This window comes from Chionomys nivalis, chromosome 13, assembly GCF_950005125.1.
Source record: "Chionomys nivalis chromosome 13, mChiNiv1.1, whole genome shotgun sequence".
Lineage (NCBI taxonomy): Eukaryota > Metazoa > Chordata > Mammalia > Rodentia > Cricetidae > Chionomys > Chionomys nivalis.
This window is the reverse complement of record NC_080098.1, coordinates 69133724-69154256: the sequence shown is the minus strand read 5'-3', so window position 1 is coordinate 69154256 and position 20533 is coordinate 69133724. Positions and strand designations below refer to the sequence as shown.

The 20533-nt window shown below is 52.0% G+C and overlaps 2 protein-coding genes across 2 annotated transcripts; one reads left to right on the top strand and one right to left on the bottom strand.

Moving 5' to 3' along the window:
• Positions 1–13272: 13272 nt before the first annotated feature.
• Mxd3 (MAX dimerization protein 3) lies at positions 13273–17158 on the top strand. Its single transcript, XM_057787940.1, has 6 exons — positions 13273–13404; positions 13620–13725; positions 14365–14394; positions 14521–14635; positions 16553–16736; positions 16837–17158. The coding sequence occupies exons 1-6, from the start codon at positions 13335–13337 to the stop codon at positions 16950–16952; spliced, it is 621 nt and encodes a 206-aa protein (XP_057643923.1). The 5' UTR covers positions 13273–13334; the 3' UTR covers positions 16953–17158.
• Positions 17159–17452: 294 nt separating this feature from the next.
• On the bottom strand, positions 17453–20485 carry Prelid1 (PRELI domain containing 1). The gene is made up of 5 exons (XM_057787198.1): positions 20238–20485; positions 19442–19667; positions 18348–18461; positions 18191–18269; positions 17453–17938 (listed from the first exon to the last, which is right to left on the bottom strand). Exons 1-5 carry the CDS (start codon positions 20327–20329, stop codon positions 17799–17801), a joined length of 651 nt encoding a protein of 216 aa, XP_057643181.1. The 5' UTR covers positions 20330–20485; the 3' UTR covers positions 17453–17798.
• Between the last annotated feature and the right edge of the window lie 48 nt (positions 20486–20533).

Sequence of the window (20533 nt, the reverse complement as noted above, 5' to 3'; positions counted from 1 at the left end):
GGAAATAAAACCCCTATTTGTTCAAACTAGCGTGAGTTGTGAGTTCTGTTACGGCTGAAAACAGCCTAGCTTCTGCCCCCAACCCACACCTCTAGCCCCATCCACCCTGGCCTGCACCTGAGAAGCACACAGTTTGGTTAAAGGCACTTCCTAGACAAGCCTCATGACCCGAGTCCACACATAAGGAGAGTCACTTAGCTGCAGATCATGGTGGCTCGGGACACAGGACCCTGAACATCCAGGGAGATTGAAGACCAGGCTGTGGAGAAAGTGAGAGTCCAGGCAACAGCTTTATGCCTTTAGGTTGGGTGTCTCTTGCCTAGTTATTTCACGGGACACCCGAGTCCTCTCCTTTCTCTATTGGTCCAGTTTAGACACCTACCCCAGCGCTTTCCTGGCTATTTTGTCTCACGATGTCTTCCAAGAACAAGAAGCCACCATCACAGGCTTGCCATGAGGGCCTTCCTGGATGCCTTCTAGAGAAGGGGAGAGAAGAAACTTGACTATAAAGTAATAATGGCCTGTCTCTTGGTGATGACTACCCTAGCTGCACTGAGAAGGGGTGGAGTCTAGCTGTATCAGTCCAAGAGAGGGGTGCATATGATGTGGGGTGCTGAGGCTGATTCACATGGCTGTGGTTTAAAAAACTCCAGTAGGCAGTATCCACCTGGGCGGCATCTGCAGGAGCAAAGGGTCTAAGGGCAAGAGGATGCAGGGGCCACCACAATATCGTTCAGGTAGAGCGGCTGTTCCCAGAAAAGTCAGACAGCAGCAATCAGCAGAACAAAATCCAGTCAGATGGGATAGTCAGGAAGATGACAGGATGCTGCTCATCCAGGGCCTAAATGCCTGTTTCTTGAGGTCCTCCATTGGGTCTGTTCAGAGCTCAGCTTGTATCTTTCTCCCTTCGGTATTACCCCCAGGCGTGTGACTTGGCATTGCCATAGTTGGGCCTTTTATCAAGAGCCCTCTAGAGGTCGGGCTAAGACTGATTGTGATTTGTCTAGCCGTATCAGTTCGACCTCCTCCCTCTTTCAGTCATTTTGGCCTCCAACACTGGTTTCTGGAGTGATGAGCCCAGGATCTACTTTCAGGCATGTTGATAACTTCTGTAGTGACTGGAATCAGGGAGCCCCTACCAGACAGCTAGAGAAGGATAGAGAGAAGTTTACCCATGAAACCACAGCGGGCCTGACCTTTCTGGCTGCCAGCAGGCACCGCAATGTTGAACTGAGGCAAGCTCATGAGGTCCTACATCTGCACAGTGTTATCAAATCATTAGTCAGAAGCAGCTGTCCACACAGCAGCTCATGGATTTAAGCCTGAGGTCCAGGAGTGTGATCCTGGAGACAGCTAAAAGAAACACTAATCCTTTTAGCCTTTGGTATACTTACCTGTTAGGTAGTTAAGATCTTCTAAGTGGCCAGATTTATCACTTAAAAACAAAACTGTCAAGGCCAACTGAGGATCTTGTTCTCAGGAGTCACTTGGACTTTGATTCCCTTCCTTTTTACCGGTTGTCCCATCTGTGTGATGACGAGCCAAAGGCCTTACTTGATACCATGGCTTCAGTTGGAGTCTTGAGGGAATACTTTCTGTGTTGGTCCTTTTTTTTTTTAAAAAAAAAAAAAAAAAAAAAAAAAGATTATAAGTCGAGCATTGGTCATGCACATGTAAGCCTTTAAATCCCAGCACTTAGGAGGCAGAGACAGGCGGATCTCTTTGAGTTTGAGGCCAGCCTGTCCAGAGCTAGTTCCAGGACAGGCTCCAAAGCTAGAGAAACCCTGTCTCAAAAAACACGTGTGTTTGTGTGTGTGTGTGTGTTTGTGTATGCATATGCATTGGTGTTTGACCTATATGTCTTTGTGAGGGAGTCGGATCTTCTGGAATTGGAGTTACAGACAGTTGTGACCTGCCATGTGGGTGCAGGGAATTGAACCTTAGAGCTCACTGAATGGGGTCTCCATGGCCTCCCTTGATGGAGGAATTACTTTCATTTAATAAAGAAACTGCCTTGGCCCATTTATAGGCCAGCCCTTCGGTGGGTGGAGTAAACAGACAGAATGCTGGGAGAAAGAAGCCGAGTAAGGAGTCGCCATGATTCTCGCACTCCAGACAGACGCAGGTTAAGATCTTTCCTGGTAAGCCAGCTCGTGGGCTACACAGAATATTAGAAATGGGTTAGATCAATATGTAAGAGCTAGCCAATAAGAGTCTGGAACTAATGGGCCTGGCAGTGTTCAAAAGAATACAGTTTCCGGGCTGGAGAGATGGCTCAGAGGTTAAGAGCATTGCCTGCTCTTCCAAAGGTCCTGAGTTCAATTCCCAGCAACCACATGGTGGCTCACAACCATCTATAATGAGATTTGGTGCCCTCTTCTGGCATGTATGTATACTAAATAAATAAAGTCTTTTAAAAAAAAAAAAAAAAAAGAATACAGTTTCCGTGTAATTATTTCGGGGCATAAGCTAGCCATGCGGGCGGCCGGGTGCCGGGGACGCAGCCCCGCCGCTCATATTACAACACTCCCTGACAAGAGAACAAGTAACTTTGACAGTTAAAAACACTTTGAGAGAAGCCCCACCATCCCTGGGATCTGGCTGATCTTAGAGGGCAAGGAGGACAACACCCTTCTCTTTCAGTCTGTCTGACCACACCAACATAACCTTCAAATATGGTTACTCAACACCCGGAAGGGCAGTTACACCAGTCTGTTTCTTTTAACTTCTGTGTAATATTTAGATAAGGTTTGGGAAAGAACCAAACACTTAAACTTTGATTAGACATTTTTGTTGTCAGTCTTTGTAGTTGTTACAGACTAGACCAGAAACTCCATTGATTTTTTTTTGTTTTTGTTTTTTTCTGAGACAGGGTTTCTCTATGTAGCTTTGGGGCCTGTCCTGGAATTGCCTCTAGACCAAGCTGTCCATGACCTCAGAGATCTACCTGCTTCTTCTGCCTCTCCTGCTCCACCTCACCACCCCTACACCTCACCCTCCACCCTGAGTGCTGGGATTAAAGGTATGCACCACCACTACCCGGCCAAGACCGGGTATGCGCTGATTTAAGCAGAGTTTTGACATCAGTAAGTCAAAGTTGGACCTTTTGCCTACCTTATAGACATTGCTTAAGCTCCTCAGCTTTCCTTTCCATTCTGGAAAGACACCCGGCCTTTTTTTTTTTTTTTTTTTTTTTTTTTTTTGGTTTTTCGAGACAGGGTTTCTCTGTGGTTTTGGAGCCTGTCCTGGAACTAGCTCTTGTAGACCAGGCTGATCTCGAACTCACAGAGATCCGCCTGCCTCTGCCTCCCAAGTGCTGGGATTAAAGGCGTGTGCCACCACCGCCCGGCCACCCGGCCATCTTATGAGACAAAATAGCATCAAGTCAACGATCAAGAAGCCCAGCTGTGATGATTGTCTGCAGGTTGGCACAGCTGGTGTGTTGCTTGTCTGAGAAGTGTGGTGTAACAGCCCCTTAATAAAGCAAATCGAACCCCAACTGCATACGTAATAAACACTACCTGTATGCACTGTTAGACTAGGGGCTTGGTAGGTTTCCAGTAAACCCCTTATAGAAAGCACAACGGTTTTCGTGCTGTGCGTAGAGACCACCATAACAGAGCTTTAGACTATGAAATAAATGATTTTCTTTACTCTGGCTGTTTTGCTTTCCTTTCTCCCTGTCACAGAGCTGAGAGCCAGCTCAGGAAAGGGGACTTTTGAGGACATTTTGAGACAAACATGCTTGGATTTGAAGTGTGAGAGCCAAATCCCACCTTCCGAGCCATTGTCTCAGGGACTCAAACAGCACAGGGCGATTTAGTGCACACACATAAGGCATCCGTTCCTCTGCAAAACCAGACAGACTCGCTCTTGACAGAGGGCTGGACACAAAGCACCCGTCCTTACAGCCGCACGGATGTGTCCGGATGAATCTCATTGCGCATCAGGAATGGGGACTGAAACTTGTCTTTGAGAGTCTCCAAACCTCACGGTGACACGCAGCGAGCAGCATCCAGGAGGATCAGGCCCACAGAAGCAGCTGCCTTTCCCCATCTCACTGGAGACTCTCCCCGCCTAAACGTGGGGGTGACAAACTACTTGGAAGCCAGGACCCACAATCCTGTTTGTGTGTGTACGCAAATGGAAGCAATCTGGAAAACTCAACTCCAACTCCCTGTTTTTCCTTCAGGCTCCTCTAGACAAGGTTGTGAGCATCAGTGGATCTGAATTCCCTCACCATCTCCTTCAAGGGAAACTCCCAGGGCAAACTGGGGCTGGGTCCCCGGACAAAAGAAAACTGGTTTTTTTTTTTTTTTTGATTGTTTAAGATTCTAAGAATTACTCTGTCTCCAAAAACAACAAAAAGATTCTAAGGGTCTGAGTTTGCCCAGTCTTGGAGGTCAAGTGGTAACAGCTGAGGAATCTTGGAACCAGTTTGTCCCATCTGTAGCACTCTCTGCCAAAGATAGCAAGGCCAGGGGCACATTAAAGGTGTCTGAGGTGGTGAAGCAGCATTGGGGACAGTTTGGTGCCAGGGCCCTGGCTCTTGAGCCTTTTTAGCTCTCCCCCATTACAGAAGTGAGCAGCTGCCCCTGTTGCGTCTGGGCGCTGCTCTGAAAGCGCGTGGTTTATTGACAGCACCTGGCAGACATTGTGGCGCACTCAGGAACTGCAGGAACCTGTAGCAGCCTACCAAGCTTCACCCATCAGAAAACCCTTCCGCCCAGCCCTCAGCCCACAGGAGTATCGGCTCCCAAGTGTGGAGATGTCCACCCTGTCACTATTAAGAAGCTGCACAGCCTTGCCCACTATTTTAATCTTCTGGTTAAGCCAGGCCCATGTGCAGAAAAAGGATCCAAACTAATTATTACCGGCGTAAAACGTGTTACTGGGATACTAAAAATAGAATCAAAATCCACAATCTCAAGGGTTAAGGACACAGTCTAGGGGAGCCTTTGTGTTTATCCACCCAACAGAAGACAGAAGAAGACATAGGGGTGGGGGTAGGATGGAGAGATGGCTCAGCAGCTAACAGTACAGACTGCTCTTCCAAAAGACCTGGGTTGGGCCCCAGCACCTCCATAGTAGCTCACAACACCTGAAATCCAGTTTTAGGGCACCCAACACCCTCTTGGACCTCCTCGGGCACCAGGTATGCACATGGTAGAGGAACATCCATGCAGGCAAAATACCATTTACATAAAACTTAAAAAAAAAAAAGATGTGCTGGACACCTTCCAGAGGTTTTTTGTTTTGTTTTTACCAATGCGGGTATAGGTACCTTTATTCTCTCCCTCCTCAGCGACCTGAAAGAGGACAAGCCTGTCCGTATATTTGCTCTATGTGGCTCTTTAATACCCTGAGGCCTTAGGGAATTCCCAGTCTTATAGGACCCAACATTCAAAAGCAAAAAACAAAAACTGCCGGGTGGTGGTGGCACACGCCTTTAATCCCAGCACTCCGGAGACAGAGGCCGGTGGACTGCTATGAGTTTGAGGTCAACCTGGTCTACAGAGCGAGTTCCAGAACAGGCAAGGCTACACGGAGAAACCCTGTCTTGGAAAAACCAAACCAAACACTTTTGGAGTAAATGTTCCTTCCCTTTTACCCTTGCCCCTCAAATTCATAATCTATAAGCAAGAGTAATAATAACTGCACAGGGAGAGTAATTTACCGCATGCGCCCATAATCCACAGAACATGGAGGGTAATTTACCGCATGCACCCATAATCAACAGAACACGGAGGGTAATTTACCTCACATGCCCATAATTCACAGAACACGGAGGGTAATTTACCTCATATGCCCATAATTCACAGAACACGGAGGGTAATTTACCTCACATGCCCATAATTCACAGAACACGGAGGGTAATTTACCACGGGTGCCTATAATCCATAGAACGTGGAGGGTAATTTACCACGGGCGCCCATAATCCACAGAAAACGGAGGGTAATTTACCGCATGCACCGATAATCCACATAACATGGGGGGTAATTTACCACGGGTGCTCATAATCCACAGAACGTGGAGGGTAATTTACCATGGATGCCCATAATCCACAGAATGAAGAATGCTTTTTTCCTCAGCCCGTCTATACGTAGAAACTAGAGAAAAATGGGGCTGCAAATGCCAGGCAGAAAGAGTAGGCATTAAGACCTGTGTGTGTGGTTTCCAGCCTCCCACCCAAGCAGGCTGGCTCTCCCTTGCCTGTAACTATTATTGGCAGAAGCCTGTTTAGCACATGGCCCTGGGCTACTCCTGCAAACTGACGTGAGTCTCCTAGCCCTGGCCATCTTCATGCTAGAGGAGCAGTTCTCAACCTGTGGGTTCAACCTCTTTGGGGACTGACTCTTCCACAGGGGTCACCTAAAACCATTGGAAAATACAGATATTTACATTACAATCTATAATAGTAGCAAAATTAGTTATGAGGAAGCAATAAAATTAATCTTAAGGTTCCACAACACGAGGAACTGAATTAAAGGGTTGCAGCATTAGGAAGATTGAGAACCACTGTGACAGAGACACAAGGCTGGGAAGACTGAAGCTTCCTTTAGAATCCAGTAGTTAGCCGGGCGGTGGTGGCGCACACCTTTAATCCCAGCACTCGGGAGGCAGAGGCAGGCGGATCTCTGTGAGTTCGAGCCCAGCCTGGTCTACAAGAGCTAGTTCCAGGACAGGCTCCAAAGCTACAGAGAAACCCTGCTTCGAAAAACTAAAAAAAAAAAAAAAAAAAATCCAGTAGTTAGACCAACCTGGTTGGCACAGGAAGGCAGGCTTCTCTTAAGTTCCAGGCCAGTCAGGGTTACATAGTGAAATACTGTCCCAAAAACAAACAAAAAACCCAGTTAATACACGAAACTCTGACACAGAAGCAGAGCCCCCACTTCCTCAGGGCCTAACTGTTGCAGTCAATACCCTGGGCTTCAGCAAGCCTTCCGCCCTGAGCTCTACAGCAAAGGCTCTTTGGTGTTTTCCCCTCTCCCCATCTGCTTGGGGACCTCCAGAGCCAAGTGTCCTTTGCAAGGCCAGCAGAGACATTTGCACACGCAGCAGGGACATGTGGGGGCGCCTGTGTTGGAAAAAGGACGTGTCTGTGGAGGGGACACTTGTAAGGTCAGAGTGGTCATCCGCCAGACGACCCAGCTAAGGGAGACACTCTGCTGTCTGCCACTCCGGCCTCCTCCCGCCAAGGTCACATACAGTGGCCAAGGTCACATACAGTGGCAGTGCCTTGTGTCAGTCATCCACAGAGACTCTAGAAAGCGCCAAGGATGAGCAAGGACCACATGGGTTCTCGACTTGCTCCAGAAGGCACCATACCCTTCCCCAGCTCACCGAAGCTGCCTGTTTTGCTTACCTTCCTGTTGTGAAAAGACACCAAGGCCAAGGCGACTCAGAGAGAAAATGTACTGCCAGGCATGGTGGCACACAGCACGTGTCTTTATTTATCAGCACCTGGGAGCTTACAGTTTCCGTGACCACCATGGCGGGAAGTGGTGCAGCAGGCCTGGTGCCGGGAGCAACAGCTAAGAGCTCTCATCTTGACCCACAAGTATAAAGCCCAGCAAGCTGACTGGGGTTTTAAAACCTCAAAGCCCCCCCCCCCCCCCCGTGATACGCCTCCAAGGCCACGCCTCCTAGATGAGCCTGTGGGGGTCATTCTCCATCAGACGCCACACTGGCTCCACTTGAGTTTCAGGCAGGTCCTCTCTCAAAGGCAAAGTGAACTAGGAGTTCCCTTTTCTCCTCTACACCAGAAAACCGCCAGACTGCTTCAGGCTTCACCTACAGTCTAGAGCGGCTCAAGAAAAAGCTAAGCAAGCTGAGTAAGCCTCCCCTTCCCACACAGCCCACACCCAGGTGCCCATACTCGGCTATTCACTTAGGCTAATTCGCTCAGCCTGTACTTAGGGCCTAAGAGCTGGCTGTGGGGCAAGGGAACTATAGAGCAGAATGACCTTCCCCCCTGAACTTTTCCAGGTCTATAGTGGAGACTCTGCCCTCTGTCATGCTTCCTCCCCAGGAAGATGATCGTCTTGTGGGGTCCAGTTTGTCCCATCTCTAGCTTAGGACTAGTGGCCTCAGCCTGCCCTGATCCTTGAGAAGTCCCTCCTGCCAGAAGGCATCGCGGCACCCGGTTCTCCTAGGCCCAGTGCTTACTTCCCGTGGAGCCAAGGGCTGACTGCCGGTTCTGTGGTGGAAATATGGAAGGCCCCTTGCTCAATGGGTGTGCTGGATGGGTCAAGGCCACTTCCAAGTCCTTTCCTACCATCTGTAGTCTGAGATACGACCTCGAGTTGAGGTCTTCTCGGGTTTCACATGAGAGACCTCCAGAAATGTAACTGGGTGCTGCTGGTCATCTCGGGTGAGGTCACTGAGTTCCTCACGGGGCAGGCACAAACAGCTGGAGACTGAGCCATAAAAACGACTTTACCTGTTTGGAATGTTAGGACAGGCGTGTGAAGGGCTCCTGGGCTCTCCCCTTTCTGCTGTTGGTCCTCTTTAGAGACCCGCCCATGCCTTCTTGATGCCTCTCGGTAGCAATGTGTTCCTGAACAAGAAGCCAATGCCTCAGGAGGCCCATTTTCTTTTTCTTTTTTTTTGGGGGGGGTGGGGGTGGGGGTGGGGTTTAGAGCTTTGGAGCCTGTCCTGGCACTCGCTCTGTAGACCAGCCAGGCTGGCCTTGAACTCAGAGATTTGCCTGTCTCTGCCTCCAGAGTAGGGGACCCATTTCCACTTTCCTTTCCTACCTGTGTCCCCCGACTCTCATTCACACAGATCCCATGAGGGAGGAGGGATATTACCCCAAAAGTTGTCCTTTGAATTCCAGATGTGGCTGTGGCACCCCCCATGCCTGTATGTACACACACACACACACACACACACACACACTTTTTTAAAACAAGGAAAAAACTGTTTCACTATCAAACCTACAGCCTAATGGGAAAACCGGGGGAAATGAATGTTAGGAATTGCTGCATTTGTTGAGGATTGCAGTAGCCAAGCACGGTAAGCTTGGTGTGCCCAAAGAGCCCCCGTGTCTCTGTCCCATGGGGAGGCTGGGCCACACCCTGCCCTTTATCTAGAGTGTGACTTTCCCTTCTAGCTTCTGCTGATTCTCCAGTCTTACCAGTCCCCTTGGCTTGCAGACACACTGATGCATCCTCTGACCCCACCCGCGGTCACGTATCCATCTTCCTGCATAAGTGTTTGTCTCCAGACTTCCTGTTTTGATGAAGACACCAGTCATATCCAACCACGCTACAATGATTGCTTTAATTCTACACCAGCCCCATTTCCAAAGACAGCAACAGCTGCTGTTCGGAGGTAGAACTGCAGCATGTTTTTTTGGGAAACACTTGAACTTGATTAGTGTTTAGAGAAGAAATTTCATGAAGGAGCTAGGGGAAGATGGAGAGCATGGAGCAGGGGAATGATCTAGGGACTGGAGAGAAGGGCCTGGGTTCAGTTCCCAGCACCCACGTGGTGGTTCACGACTACTATAACTCCAGGCCCAGGAGGTTAGACCCCCCCTCTTCTGACCTCTGCAGGCACCAGACACACATGGTACACATGCATACAGACATGCAGGCAAAACACTCTCACACATAAAACAAATACATCTAAAAATCTCCAGGGCTAAGACAACCTCTGTTCTGGTTATCCATCCCTATCTCTGGATTCTGCATCTCTGCATCCGATGTACTGCGGACGGTGCTGTAGGTAGTTAGGCCTACCAAGGCTGCATCTGCACGGGCACATGGACTTTTCCTTCCTATTTCTCCCTAAACAATACAGTATAGCAACGACCCAGTTTGCGTTCCTATTGCTGTGATAAACGCTCAGATCGACAGCAACTTGGAAGGTGAAGGGGGTTGTGGTCACCTCATTGGTTACAGTCACAACTGAGGGAAGACAGGGCAGGACCATGGAGGAACATGGCTTACTGGCTTGTTCTCCATGGCTTGCTCAGCTGTCTTTCTTTTTTTTGTTTGTTTTTTGTTTTTCGAGACAGGGTTTCTCTGTGGCTTTGGAGCCTGTCCTGGAACTAGCTCTTGTAGACCAGGCTGGTCTCGAACTCACAGAGATCTGCCTGCCTCTGCCTCCCAAGTGCTGGGATTAAAGGCGTGCGCCACCACCGCCCGGCCCCCCAGTTATTCTTGATATTTCAAGCTAGTGGTTTGGCTCATTGGGTCAGCTCACATCTAAGAACATGTGAGGTGCCAGGTTCAACCCCCAGCACATGCGTGTACACAGAGTCAGTGTTACAGTGTGATTTAGGAAGTGTGATGTGTAGAAATAAGATGTAACAGTGCCAAGGAGAAGGCTGGTAGGAAGCCAACGGAAGGATGGAGCAGCAGTTAAGGGCACTGGGTGCTCTTCCAGAATCTGATCTAGGTTAGATTCCCAGCACCCATATGGTGGTTTACAACCATCTTTATCTCTAGTTCCAGGGACTCCGACTCTTCTGGCCGCCAGGGCACCAGGCACACATGCATGCTGGCAAAATGCCCATATACATTAAAAGATTAATAATAAGCCGGACAGTGGTGCCACACAACTTTAATCCCAGCACTCGGGAGGCAGAGGTAGGCGGATCTCTGTGAGTGCGAGGCCAGCATGGTCTACAGAGCTAGTTCCAGGACAGGCTCCAAAGCTACAGAGAAATCCTGTCTCGGATTAAAAAAAAAAGGAGGGGGATGGAGAAATGGCTCAGCGGTTAAGAGCACTGACTGCTCTTCCAGAGGACCCGGGTTCAATTCCCATCACCCACATGGCAGCTCACAACTGTCTGAAAAATCCAGTTCCAGGGGATCTGACACCTTCACACCAATGCACATAAAATAAAGATAAATAAATCATAAAAAAAAAGGAGGTAAGAAGCCACATCAAGTGTCACTGTGCTGTGCCACCCTGATAGCCTGGGGTGACATTCCCAGTGAACTCTAGCTGGGTGCTACTGTCCCAGCAGCATGGCTGCTTGCTTTTCTCAGTACTATTCTCCTCTGGTAGAAGAGTTGACCCAAGGGATGCTGGTGTTTTTAGAGGGTGCATGAAGGAGGGAGGCCTGGACCCTTCCTGGAGGACCAGGCATCTGAGCACAGCTGGTAGAGGCAGGGAGGCAAGGGCAGCATCTGCTGAGGTGGCAGCAGCAGGGGCACCGTCAGCTCCAGCTTGGACCCACCACAGGCTTCAGCAGGGCATCACTTAGGCTAAGGAAGGCTATTCCACAGCAAGAGACAGCTGGGAGGGAGTTCAGCCGCTCAGCCAGGTTCCCACACCCTGATCGCCAGCTCCTTCACCGGCAGAGAGGACAGTGCGGGGTTCTGGGGTGGAGAAGCAGGACCATCCCCTCAACTATCTGTAGGATGAGATGGAAGGCAGCCTTCCTTGGAATTCCTGTCTTCTATCTCACCCAAGGCACAAGTCCATCCTGGACTCTAGAACCTGACAAACTGCAACAAGGTAAGCCCTCCCCACTTACTGTGACTGACAGGGCCATGGATGCCCCTGGGTAGCACAGGACCCAGGGGATTGAGGGACAGAGGCTCTTTCTGCTGACGATCACAATACTGAGGGTTCTGTCGGTTCATGGCCTGCAAAGTACTTGCTGGAGCATTTTCTTAAGGGGCCTCCCAGCACCTTGCCCTTGAAGTGTTTTACCTACCTGGTGCTGGTTGGTGGCCCTGACCCATACCCATGGGAGGCCTCAGGCCAGGCTGACCTCCACCACCGTTCGGCCATGCTGTTCCCCACAGCTCCCAGGATGAAGTGGCTGCTCAGTTCCTATTCAGTGCCTGCCTTACTTCCCTCTGCTGGAACTTCTCTGGGAGAGCCGTTCCGTGTCCATTCTGCTCAGACCACCTGAGCACCAGATGTGTGATGAGGTTTGTGGCCGCACTGTGTGTGTGCTGTAGACAAATGAAATTAGAAAGGAATTGGCTATATGGTGTTCATCTGTAACCCCAGTGTTTGGGAGGGAGTATCAGCAGGTCATCATCTCTGGCTACATAGCGAGTTTGAAGCTAGGTTGTTGGACATGAGACCCTGTGTTAATAGCCTCCTCACTCTCTTCTAAAAGGAATTCATCCTTAAGCTTTACGACGTTGATTGCTGATAGGAGTTTTAGGGGCCATTCACCTGTCCCATGTCTGAGAAGCCCTTCAAGGTGTCTATTTCCATAGCTAAAATGGTTTTATTTCAGAGTACAGACTCTTACACAGCACGGCAATTCTTAGCTAACAGTTGATTTCTCTGGCAGACTTTTAAGAGCGTCTCTTTGGAAGGGGCCTGTGTTTCCCTAATGTTTCCTTTCCCTAGACCATTTCATAGTCTCCCCTCTCTGTTCTAGCGGACTCTCAGAATGCCCCACCCTTCCTGACTCGTAGGTGTGGCCACCCCTGGTGGTACTGCTCCAGGAGCCTTCACCGCAAGCATAGCAGTCTTATTCTAGAAGGGCCTCCCAGGGGCGGGCTGTCTGGTTGCAACGCTCTAATGAGAGACCGCTGCTTGTTTTCTGGGCACTACATAGGCTCTGACCCCTCCGCAACGCTGTCTCAGGGTCCCCCAGTTGTCCAACTTAGCAGTGACGGGAGAGGAGCCCGATTCCGTCACTCCAGAACCCAGGGCCAGACGGTGTGCTTCGTGCCCTGGTTTGGGAAGCTGTTACCTACCGACGTACTCACGATGACATTCGCTTCTCTGCATATGACAGGATTAACCGGAGAGATTCTCATTACACTCAAATGGTGGAAGCTGAGGACCCACGAGGGGCAGATGCGGGACGGACCGTGTCCTGCGCCCGCGCACCTCCGCAGGCGCGTGCGCATCGCCGTCCCTTTCCTCTCGCCCCCGCCCTCATCGTTTGGGTTTTCAAATTTGAAACCTGCGGCTTTTCCCGCCCGAGCCGGGGCCCCGCGGCGGGAGAGGGCGGGGCCGCGCGCCAGCCAACCCCGGCTCGGAGGCTCGCGGCCCGCCCCGAGGATGCGGCCGCGCCCGCGCGCACGTGCAACCCGGACCCGCGCGATTGCGGGTGGCAGGAGTGTGGGCAGCTCGCAGCACCCCGTGTCCAGGCTGTCCGACCCGGCCGAGCGCTTGTCACCAGGCGTTGGAGCCGTGAACCGGGACAGACTGGGCGGGAAGAGGCGGGACGGGCGGGGCAGGGCGGGGCGGCCGCAGTTCCCAGGGGCGGGGCCGGGGCGGGGCGGCCGGGGGCGGGGCGGGCCCTGTGTGGCACCGTGTCAGTTACATTGAAACAAAAGTGGTTCCGCGGCTGCCAGGGCCAGCATCCCCGGCCCTCCCGCTCGCCGGCGGCTGTCGCCGACATGGAACCCGTGGCCAGCAACATCCAGGTCCTGCTGCAGGCGGCGGAGTTCCTGGAGAGGCGCGAGAGAGGTGAGGACAGACCCCGCGCGCGGGCTGGAGTTGGCTCCCAACTTGGACAGAGTACGACTCGAGGGCAGCTGGCGCGCTGCCGCCCGCACATCCACAGGAGTGCGCGGGCGTCAGGGCAGGGAGTGACTGGGGAAAGGGTCCTGGCGCCAAAAACCTTTCCTTGATCACGCCGTGCCAGGGGCTCCGGCTGACGGGCTGGGTCCTCTCTCTGGCAGAGGCGGAGCATGGCTACGCGTCCCTGTGTCCACACTACAGCCCCGGGACTGTCTACAAGAGGAGGAAACGACCCGTGCAAGCTCCTGGTGCGCTGAACAGTGGACGGTGAGCAGAGATGGGGCAGTGTGGGGAGGGGCGCTAGTTCTCAGCTGGCGCATCTAACCCTCTTCTCACTTCCTTGTTTGCTCTTCTGGGCCAGGTACCCTACTCCATCTGCCTCTGTGTGTGTGTGTGTGTGTGTGTGTGCGCGCGCGCGCGCGCGCGTGTGTCGCACTCGCGCCCACTCACGGACTCCTAAAGCACCTTTGATGTGGCCAGGAACAGTAACAAGACAGTTCTGAGTCCCCTTCCACTCACACTCCTGAACTCTCTCCCCTACAGGCTTCTGCTTTTCTGACCTTTTGCATATGCCGTTCCTTTTAAATGTTTTCCCATCTACTGGCTTCTCTGGCAGACTTGTTTTTGGATCCAATATCACATCTGTCCAGTCACCCCCTCTTACCTGGCTGTCAGGGGAGACCCCACAACTACCCCGGGCAGGTGTCCTGTATCTTTCCGTGTATGTGCCTCTGATTCCTCTGTCACAGCCTGGGATTTTGGTGCCCTAGATTAACCCCGGGTCGTCACAAAAAGGCTCACTTGGCACAGATACCTGTAGTGAATTTTGAGCTGCCCAATAACCTGGGGTTGAGGATTTGAACAGTACCCACTGCCCCTCACTTCCTCTCCTTTTGGCATTGGCAGGTCTGTGCACAATGAGCTGGAGAAACGCAGGTGAGTTTCAACCTGGCCCTGAGAACCAGGTCCCAAGGACCGTTTCTCTCAGACCTTTCCCCCCTTGCCATCCCTCTGGCCGGTGAGGTGGGGCTGGCAATGCCCTTCAGAACTCTATCCCTGCAGGAGAGCCCAGCTGAAGCGGTGCCTGGAGCAGCTAAGGCAGCAGATGCCCCTGGGGGTTGACTGTACACGATATACCACACTGAGCCTGCTGCGCCGGGCCAGGATGCATATCCAGGTAAGGTGTCTCCAGTGTGCTCGTTAGACCGAATGGGACGGTGTAGTGTGGAGGGCCTGGCTGGAGCTTTGGGACCTGCCCCCATCCTGTGTGACATGAGACAACCGTTTCCGAATCTCTCAAATGGGAAGGAAAGCAGACAGCTGGGCTGTTCTGAGGCCCTGTAAAGGTTCCTTTTGTTATGGTATCACTTAGGTCCTGGCTGTGAGATCTTCCACTAGTCCTGTTTAGTTCTGCAGAGTATATGCCTGTTGAAAATACTGTCGTGAGCCATGTGATCCAGTGGACTGTAGAGGGCTGGTCCCTGCCTTCTCTCAGCAAAGGAAAGAGGCGAACCGCTAGCTGGTCCAACCTGGCCTTGCCACTACTTAGGTGGGATTGCAGGCCCCCTGGTGGACAAGAGTAAGTATGCAGATGTCAAGGCCCAGGCTGTGCCAGCCATGTGGGCATTTTAGAAGCTCCCTTGGAAACAAAAGAGGGTTTTCCCTGCCTTCCAGGCCCTTTTTTGTTTGTTTGTTTTGTCTTGTTTTTCGAGACAGGGTTTCTCTGTAGCTTTGGAGCCTGTCCTGGAACTAGCTCTGTAGACCAGGCTGGCCTCGAATTCACAAAGATCCGCCTGTCTCTGCCTCCCAAGTGCTGGGATTAAAGGCGTGCGCCACCACCGCCCGGCCCTTCCAGGCCCATTTGATGAGAAAAAACAGATACTGCCAGACTGAAGGCACAGCAGCCAAGGCAGATTCAGGACCACAAGACTGATGCCTGTCCTGCCTTACCAACAGTTCATTAAGCACCACTGTCAGGCTCTCGCCAAGGGCCATGACAATCAGTGCCATCAGCAAACAAATCTTGGCTGTGGGACAGATTGTTGTCACATAGGTGCGTGCTGTCACTTCCATTGTTCAGGTTGTCACATAGGCTCTGATTTCTCCCATGAAGTTTCTTTGCCGTCATTTTCAGGTAGATGAAACGTGCTATTCAGGTGTTGAGTGGCACATGGCAAGCCCCGGGCAGCATCTCCTGGGCTTCCTTCCCCTCTGACTTGGTGTCTGTCGGGTTGCTTTCTACTCTGTATGTAGACCTTCCGAGGTTCATCTCCAGCTGGAAACCGTGGCAGGACAGTCAGTACCTACTTCCTATGAAACTCAAGTCTCTGTCTAACGCAGGCATTGCTTTTTTGGGCTCCACAGCCTCATGACAACTTTCTTAGGCTTCTCTCACTGCCTACCACAGACAGACAAAGCTGGACCCTGCAAGCTTCCCAGGGTTCCTCTGCCTTGGTGGTAATCCAATGCCACATCTTAGTCTACGTCAGGACATGCATCATTTTGTACCTTGTCTCGAGTGTTTTGGTTTATTCTCCTCGTTTTAAAAAGCAGAAAATCATTTGTATGGGAGGAGCAAACCCAGGGCCTTGCACGTGCTAGGCAAGCACCTTACCACTGAGCTGCTTGCCCAGTGAACTAGTAGCTTCTAGTCCAATAATTTAAAAGTAGTCGGCAGTGCTTCAAAGTACACTTGACATGAAAAATTTGGCTTTTTACCATTTAAATGGAGAGATTGGAAGAGCTGGCTGGGTCTGTGACTATGGGCAGCAATGGGCTGCAACTTAGGCATGGCCATATCCTTTAGCCAGTGTTTTGCCTGTCAGGGTACCAGTCTCCAAGTTTGTACTGACATTATATTTTATCCTATTATGTGATAAGACCCTAAAGGCATTTGAGATTGGGGTACCTTGTCATGCACAGCCATCTAGACAGATCTTTGTACTTACATGGGCAGGAGATGGCCCTGAAGGACATGAAACTAGCTTGGGTTGGTTATGTGGCTGCCTGTCTGGCATAGACAGAGGTACCGATGGCCACAGAAAGGCCAGTCCCTGGGCAGCTGACCTGAGTCCCTGCTCCTGGGGTTCTGCAGAAGCTGGAGGAGCAGGAGCAGCAGGCCCAGCGGCTCAAGGAGAAGCTTCGCAGTAAACAGCAGAGCCTACAGCAGCAGTTGGAGCAGCTCCAGGGGCTGCCCCGGGGTGGAGAGAGGGACAGGCAGCGAGCAGACAGCCTGGACTCTTCGGTTCTGTCCTCTGAGCGCTCAGACTCAGACCAAGGTGAGTGCTGTGGTATGTGGGCGGGGTTCCTGGTGGGTTTCTCTGGGCAGTGCTGGGCTGTGGCATGTGGGTGGGGTTCCTGATGGGTTTCTCTCTGCAGAGGACGTGGAGGTGGATGTGGAGAGCCTGGTGTTCGGGACTGAGACTGAGCTGCTTCAGAGCTTCAGCGCTGGCCAGGGGCTCACCTACTCACACAGCACCGGTACCTGGCTATGATGCCAGCTGCCTCTCTCTCTGGACTGAGCCTGCCAGGCAGGGGAGCCCCACACAAGACCCGTCTGCTTAGAGCCACTTGTTGGGAGACCACAAAGACCCCTGTGTGGGGACAGGACTCTGCACTCTGCTGCACAGCTTGAGCCTGGGACACCTTCCCCATCCCCCAGGGCATTTTATGTAGCCCTTGGCTCTGCTTTGCTGCCCCCTCCCCCAGGGACAGGAAGCCTGTAGACCTCTTGTTCCTGGGCAATGCCCCACATATACTGCACAGTATTCTCATTAAAATCCTCTTTCGAAAGTTCCTGTCCATGGTTCTGCCTGATGAGATGGAGGAAGTCCCAGCCACAACTGGAAAAGAGGAAATCAGATCGGTTGCTGCCAAACATGGTCATGTGCTGGACAGCACACACCTAAGACAGGTGGAAGCTGCTGGGGGTGCCAGGCAGTGATGCGACCTGCCTGAGGTCAGGTTCCAAACCAATGCTGTCTGACTCCAGAACTGGGGAAAATCAATTCACGTGTTTATTGAGTGCCTGTTATGTGCTAAATATTGTTCGGGGTACTTGGGACACATCAGAGAATAAGACAAGGAGCCCTGCCCTCGTGGAGCGCACAGTCTATCGTGTGTCGCCGCTTCACCTGTGTACTGCTTCTGACCCTGGGCAAGTCCCTGCGCCTTTCTGCCCAATGGGGTAAAAGGAGGCTGGGCTCAGTAGACGCTGAGCCAGGTGTACTGCAGATGCGGACCAGGATACCACTGGAACCCACCACCCAGACAGCAGAGAGGGCTGGAGGCGCATCTTTAATAATCAAGTACAGTGAGGAGAAGGGAGAGGAAGGGAGCAGCTACACCAGCTGCTGCTGCTGCTTGGTGGCGGCCTTGTTGGCCAGGTCCTTGGCCTTCTCTGTAGCTGCCAGTGCCGTCTCCTTTGCTTTTTCTTTGGCCTCTTTGGCTGTCTCAACGAGTGTTCTGGAAGGAGCCTCCCCTGTGGGAAACAACAGGAGGCTGGCTTCAGATGATGCCTGGAAGACCCACTTGATCCCCATCCAACCAAGGCTTCTTAGGAATGGAGTCACTGTCCTGATTCTTGATCCTCCCACCCTTGCAGGCACACAAGAACCTCAGGCTCAGATCAGGGCAATGATTGGCCCAAGGCATTGGTCAAGTTGAGGTAGGATCATCCCAGCCACTGCTAGTGAGGGTCCCTTAGTCCCCAAGCAGTGTCCAGGGCTCTCACCTTGTAGCTTGGCCAAGATGTACTCAAAGCCCTTCATCGTCTTGGTCACATTGCTTTTGAACCGGGCAAGGCCAAATTCCTGGCAGAAGAAGAAGGAGCATGGGAGAGCTGCTCAGTGACCGGGCGCCCAGCGTGGTCCAGCCCCCAAACCTCTTACCTGGACAGCTCGAGAGACACCAAATAAGCTGGAGGAGACCCAGGCTTCCCGACGGATTTCGGTCCAGCCGCTGTTGTCAGAGTTCACACAGTAAACACATCGTTCCTCCACCACCTGCACAGGGAATCCGGGAGAGCACCTTGTAGGCGTGTCCATTGCTTTGCTCACTTGCACAGACTCAGACCCTGTCTCTACTGTGCCTCCCAAGCCAGCATCACACTCCTGCACTCGACACTGGGTGAGTACTTGCCCTATGTTCTAATAGTCGGGCTGGAGAAATGGCTCAGTGGTTAAGAACACTGGCTGTTCTTCCAGAGAACCTGAGTTCAATTCCCAGCACCCACATGGCAGTTCACAACTGTCTGTAACTCCAGTTCCAGGAGATCTGCCATCATCATACAGACATGCATGCAGGCAAAACACCAATAATTTTAGATAAATAATTTTAGCTGGGTGGTGGTGGCGCACGCCTTTAATCCCAGCACTCGGGAGGCAGAGGCAGGCGGATCTCTGTGAGGTCAAGGCCAGCCTGGTCTACAAAGGGAGTTCCAGGACAGGCTCCAAAGCTACAGAGAAACCTTGTCTTGAAAAAAAAAAAGAAAAAAAAAGTCTTGGGGATCAGCTGGCATTTCAGCCTGATCCTGGGCTTTGCTTGGGGCCTATAGATTCGGCCATGCACAGTGTTTCCAGTCTACATTCTGAACTCTCCCCTTTGAGCTCTCTCTCTCTCACTCACTCACACACACACACACAGAGTCATCTGATAATAATCACAGTTTTCATTATCAAAGTGAGTGGCAACTTCCTGTGCTGGTTATCCGTCAGGTCGCCACCTCTGGTTCTGCCCAGCACCACTCCTGAAAGTCCACCCTGTATGTATGTACGTCACACATTAACCTAGCGTTCTGTGCACAGCACTTGAAACAAGTTCTGAAAAGATGTGTCTTCCCCACCATCTGAGAGCCAAGGGAGAGGCCTAGAGAGGCTGCAGACTTTGCTCATTAGTATTCCACACCTGCTTCAGGCCACAGGGGTTCCCACAACTGTCTGAGACCTGGAGCGCAACTACTTTAAGGGACCAAAGGAGGTCTCACCATCAGCCGGGCGTGGTTGATGTTCCAGGTGAAGGTGGTCATGGTCTGGTTCTGTGGGTCCACAATAGAGTCTTCCAGGATGTACACCGAGTGAGCAACGTTGGCAGGAAAAAGTCGCTCTGCCCAACGTGGCATCCTGTTGGTCTTGGTCAGGAGTCTCCGAGACAGAAGCTTCTGGTCAGGGGTCACCTCCCGGTGTACTATGTCTTCCGTTAAGACATGTTTGCTGCGGGTGTTAAAATGAAGACTATTCTCAGAAGTCTGCTCCTGATAAATTGTCTACGGGTTCCCGTTTGGAGCCTCCAGGTCATGGCTTCCTGCAATCCTACTAAGTGATCTGTACCTGGGTTCAAAGTTAAGCGTATACTGAACCGATCCCCGGGCAAATTCCAATTCCCTCCTCCTCCCTGACCTGGTTTCAGACATTTTTCCAATCTCCAAGATTTGTACCACTAGGGAGCGCCACGGGCAGGTGAGTAGGCCATCGCCAGGATTCCCAAACCCCAAGGTAACTCCTGTTTCCCCCGCCTCTTCCAGTCTCAACACCTTGAGACCACAAAATAAAAATCTAGAGCTTCATATAATCCATAGCGTATACAGTCTTCTTCGAGGACCTTGCAGGCTTGGCCTGGTCCTAATCTTAACAAGGACTTTGTGTTCTAACTGTGGCCACAGTACGAGACACCACGTCGGATTCGCTGTCCAGTCTTTCCCGGCTCCAATACTCAAGGACAGCCTCCACTCCAACCTTCAGATGGAGAAAGGACGGCCATTCGCTCTACCCACCGCCACGTACCTATAGGGATTCGGGTACCGTTGCCAGAAGGCAGCGAACACTTGGTCCCAGGAACTTCGGAGCACGCTCTGGCCCAGGAAATACTTCACCATCGTCCCGACCCGGACGGGCTCAGCACCCGTGCAGCATCAGGGTGAAGAGCCCGGGGGTGGGAGGCACGTGGCTCGGCGCACGCCCGCCAGGCTCGCAGCTCAGTCACCGCCGCGCCGCGCCCAAGTCCCTACGGCCGCCATGAGGGACTATAAGACTGCGCGACGCTTCCGGCGCCGGCCGCGTAGGTTCGGCCAGTTCCGGCG

Excerpts from the sequence above, each read along its gene's own strand:
- Mxd3 (XM_057787940.1), top strand. The coding sequence starts at position 13,335 with ATGGAACCCGTGGCCAGCAACATCCAGGTCCTGCTGCAGGCGGCGGAG. Across the intron at positions 13,726-14,364 it reads GGTGCGCTGAACAGTGGACG|GTCTGTGCACAATGAGCTGG; the intron begins GTGAGCAGAGAT and ends TGGCATTGGCAG. Across the intron at positions 14,395-14,520 it reads AATGAGCTGGAGAAACGCAG|GAGAGCCCAGCTGAAGCGGT; the intron begins GTGAGTTTCAAC and ends CTATCCCTGCAG.
- Prelid1 (XM_057787198.1), bottom strand. The coding sequence starts at position 20,329 with ATGGTGAAGTATTTCCTGGGCCAGAGCGTGCTCCGAAGTTCCTGGGAC. Across the intron at positions 18,462-19,441 it reads TCAACCACGCCCGGCTGATG|GTGGTGGAGGAACGATGTGT; the intron begins GTGAGACCTCCT and ends TTCCCTGTGCAG. Across the intron at positions 17,939-18,190 it reads CATCTTGGCCAAGCTACAAG|GGGAGGCTCCTTCCAGAACA; the intron begins GTGAGAGCCCTG and ends TGTTTCCCACAG.